The 4193-nt window shown below is 53.7% G+C and overlaps 1 protein-coding gene across 1 annotated transcript; it reads right to left on the bottom strand.

Moving 5' to 3' along the window:
* Positions 1–279: 279 nt before the first annotated feature.
* Positions 280–3020, bottom strand: INAFM2 (InaF motif containing 2). The gene has a single exon (XM_069105736.1). It carries the CDS (start codon positions 3002–3004, stop codon positions 2549–2551), a length of 456 nt encoding a protein of 151 aa, XP_068961837.1. The 5' UTR covers positions 3005–3020; the 3' UTR covers positions 280–2548.
* Positions 3021–4193: the final 1173 nt, after the last annotated feature.

Raw genomic sequence — 4193 nt, 5'->3', positions numbered from 1 at the left:
GAAGCACCTTGGCGGATTTAGGACAGCAGAAGACACTTATGTTTGTTGGGGATATGCAACTAACTCCTAAGGTTTTAAGACTGCATCAAGTCAAAACACAATTATTCCTCTCTTTATTAACCAAGCTAGCCAAAGCCCTCAGATTACTCCCTACCCCCCAAATCCTTTCAAAACTGTTCTGTACCTGCTTACTTCATCTGAAGATACCCTTCTCCTGGTCCCTACCCTTTCCTCTCCAAGTTATCTGACAAGATAAATTTAATAATATTGTTACACAGGTTTAGGCAGAGTTCTTAGAATGTATTTTTGTTCACCTGAAAAATAAAACTTTTAAAAAATATACAGGACTTTTGAGTACAGGTATATCTTAAATGGCTGAATTATAAATAAGGTCTCTGAGCATGTTCACACCTAGAGCTGGAGCTACTGTCCCATTTCCAGTGAAGGCTGTAGAGAGAGTTAGTGGGGCAGCAGTTGGACATTAGAATGGTCTTGCTAGATTCTTTGATCCCAAGGTGGATTAAGACAGTCCCGGAATGCTGGAAAGTTCCAGATGGTCTCTTGTTCAAAAGGTCTTGAGACAACAGATAAACTTACAAATTATTAAAATGTAGGATTAAAAATTCACACAGTAAATATAAATTACAGGCTATTATTGAAGTAATAAAGGTGATTATATTTCATGGTGTTTTTTTCCCCACCATTCTCCCTGCAGGAAAAAAAAAAAGGCCCCATTGACTTCCTAATGACCATAGCCAGTAGCTAAAAAATCCTTCTCTAGCCAGCACTCCCCAGAGTGCTACTGGCCTGTCCCTAGGCTATGACAGCTCTGATGCTATTATCTTGGCCCACACAGGACAATGGCTTAAAGCATAGCTGCTGTCTGGTAAACTTGAATTGCAGCTGGCTAAAGACTAGGCCAGAAAACAGCAGAGATGAACCATTTCAGGACACTCACAGGTGGAAAAGTTTTTTTTTTTGCTTTTTTTTTTTCCATTTTCTTAAAGTGCCATATTTTCCCAAAAAGGAAATACTAAGGGGTTTGTTTTCCTGTCACTGCACTGCAAGTGCTTGGCTATAGCTAATTGCAGAGGGAAATGGAATCCAAATAGAAAGAATGACTCCTGCTCCTTCTAAGCTGCAAGTCATTTTTCTTTGTTTCTTAACCCCACAATAAAAAATATATGCTGCATAATAAAGACTTTATCAGGAGAGAGAAAAACACATCAATTTACCTTTCACATGATTTTTTCTGTTTGCTGGCTATCAAGTTATTTGTGCCTAAACACAATTACAAGTTTGAAGTCCACCTCCGCAACCCTTCTGATTCTGTGGTACAAGCTCCTAAACCAGAGAACTGGTGACAAGGCTCTTATTTCACCAGAACAGATTTAGTCCCTAGGAGAGGGTTAGGCTTTCACTACAGGATCAAGAGAGAGGAGAGTCTAAGCTTGATAAGAGTATGAGTACTGGAATAATGCCAAGACCTTGAAGGGCAGCAAAAAGGCAGAAAAATTCTTGCCAGGCACTCTATTTGCTGACTTTCCCTCAACCTACCCCTGTGATGGGAAGGTTAAGAATAAAGCATAGAGAGGCCTTGCTCTTTCCCTTCCTTCTATCCTGGCTCCAGTCCAGATAAATGGAGATGCAACAGGAAGCCTCTTGGGAGGGTGGGGGTGTCATTGCATTTCCCACTCTCCCCCAAAACTGCTTCTGTTCCTCCTGAGGTTTTTTCACTGTCATGTCAACAATTCTAAAAACTAATTCAACAACAAATGTTATTGGTTTAAGGATGTCACAAATCAATCTATCTTCATGTAACTGGAGGATGGAAAAGAGGAGTGATGAAGGAACTAATTTCATGACTAAAGGTACTGTGCCCTCCTGACTAGCTGCACTTGGGGGGCAGCATTTTCTGGGCAATAGCCCTTGCTTGACACACCAATCAGTAGCTACCCAGGGTGTGGGTGAATATATATAGTTCTATGTAATTATAGCTTCTAAGTGCATAAGTCAACAACTATATACACGAATCTATAAATTAAATGCATCTGTGGCCATTGCAATTAGGTTGACACCTGAGCTCCACTACTTGTGCTCCCCACTTTTTTGAGAGCTTCAGCTTATTAAAATGAGCCCCTACAGCTCCCTCCAAGCCCTGAGTAAGGGGGGGGGATTGGGAAAGCCCGGGACACCCCTTCCCCCTTAAGGATACTCAAGAGAGAGCCAAGGAGGGTTCGGGACTGGGAATCTCCCCACCCCCCACCCTAACCATCCTCCTGGCTCCGGCCCTGGTGCATCACGGTCCTCTGAGGACGGAACCGAAAGCCAGCTGCGAATCTTGGTCCCTCTTTCCGAAGCAGATCGGGCCCGGGGGCGGCCGGCCCATAGGACTCAGGGCCGCTGGCTGCCGCGGCTGGGGGTCCACACCCCCCGCCGACTCTCATTGCCCCGCACCGGCGGCTGCAAAGTCCTGCCCCCCTGGGGTTGGGGAAGGCCAGGGACGGATTCCCAGTCTCGCCCCCCCTCCACTCCCTCCAGATCGGCTTCAGCGACTCCCGGGTGCCGCCGCCGGCGCTTCCTCCTCTGGCTCCCGCCGCTGCCGCTGCTCTCCAGACCCTCCGGGCTGCCGGGCCGTGGTCCCGGAGCTCTGCAGCGGGGGCGCGTCTTGCGGCGCCTCGATGCTCGGTGAGGCTGTGGCGTTGGAGACCCCCACCGCTGCCCCCGGGGTCCCGGCCGGCGCCGTGGCTGTGACTGTGGCGTTGGTGGGGCCGGGGGGAGGGCCGCCGGGACCCCCAGAGGTGCCGGCCCCCACCGGCTGCCAGATGAGGCTATAGTAGACGGCGAGCACGATGGCGGCCAGGGACACGGACAGCACGTAGGCGAACACGGTGGCGAGCCGGACCCACTTCTTGTTGGTCTTGGCCGCCATCTTCGCCTTCTTGTCCCCGGTGTAGGTGGCCGGCTTGCCCCGCTCGGCCGGGGCCGAGTCGCGCTCCTTCATGGGGGGGCCCCGGCCTTTGCCCCGGTGCTCCACGGCCCCGGCTGCTGGGGGCCCCGGAGGGCTGGAGGGGACTCGGAGGCGTGGGGATGGGCTGGGCTGGGGGGCGGCCTGGCGCCCTCACGACCCCGCGGGCTTCTCGCTCCGGCCGCCGCCGCCAGCCCCCGCCACCTCGTCGCTGCTGCCGGGGCCTGAGTTCGTCACCGCCGCCAGCGCCGCCGCCGCTGCCGCTGTCCCGTCAGCTCTCCAGCTCCTGCCCCTGCCCCTGCCGCCGCCGCCTCCGTAGCCACCGGCCGGCTCAAGGTCCCCATCCGCCGCCGCCGCCTCCCGCAGCCAGCCCCCTCGGCCGCCAGACAGACTGTGCCCTGCGCTCCGCGCGCGCCGCCGCTCCGGCTGACCACCAGTCCGTCCGCCCGTCCGCCCGTCTGTCTCCGGCGCCCGCGCGCGGCTCCGCTCGCTCTTCTTTCCGGGCCGGTCTCCTCCGGGATGGGGGGGAGGGGGCGCGGGATCCACTCGGGGCTTGCTTCTTAAAAGGGCCACGCCGGTGGTCTGGCAGCTCGGGTCGGGAAAGGTGGGTTTTTTAAAGAGCTAAGCTAAGTCCCACCAGCTCTACCGGCTTCTTCTTCTTCGGACGACCCGTTAGGGAAGCTGAGCGAAAGGGACTCTTAAGAGGGCGATGCCTTGGGGGCGGTGCTGGCGTGCGTCAGGGGCGGTGGCGCTGGGTGGGAGGGGAGGGGAGCGGAGGGAAAGGGAGCTCCGAGCGCTTCTTTAAAAGGGGACTGTCGCTGTACTGGTCGGAGTGCCTAATTGGTTAGACCGAAGGGGTGAGTGATTTAAATAGGACTGACCTGCTCGTCTGGGAGACCCTTTCCTCGCTTACCCACACAACTGTCCTCAGCCTGTCCCAGAGAGACTCGGCAGAGTCCAAAGAACTAAAGGGAAAATATTCGGGGGCGGGAAGGGAACCCAGCTCCGGGACTCGTGCCTCAGTTTCCCTCCGTGTAAAATGGGTTATACAGAGTTTCTAAGAAGCCCAGTTCTCTGCCTTGAAGGCACTTGGAAGTTCAGTCCTTTCTCTCCCACAATTCTAGATTCTCTTCTCCCGGAGCCCGCCCCGCAGCGTGCACACAGCACTTATTTATTTAATGCATATGTTGGTTCCATGTGTTCTGTGTTGTTAGAACATCCAATT

Source organism: Petaurus breviceps, unplaced genomic scaffold, assembly GCF_028583685.1.
Source record: "Petaurus breviceps papuanus isolate PSGF00001 unplaced genomic scaffold, PetGlider_PUasm1.0 77, whole genome shotgun sequence".
Classification (NCBI taxonomy): Eukaryota; Metazoa; Chordata; class Mammalia; order Diprotodontia; family Petauridae; genus Petaurus; species Petaurus breviceps.
Note: the sequence above shows the minus strand (reverse complement) of the source record. Positions and strands in the feature narration are given on the sequence as shown.

Coding starts and splice junctions, on each gene's coding strand:
- INAFM2 (XM_069105736.1), bottom strand. CDS start 3,004: ATGAAGGAGCGCGACTCGGCCCCGGCCGAGCGGGGCAAGCCGGCCACC.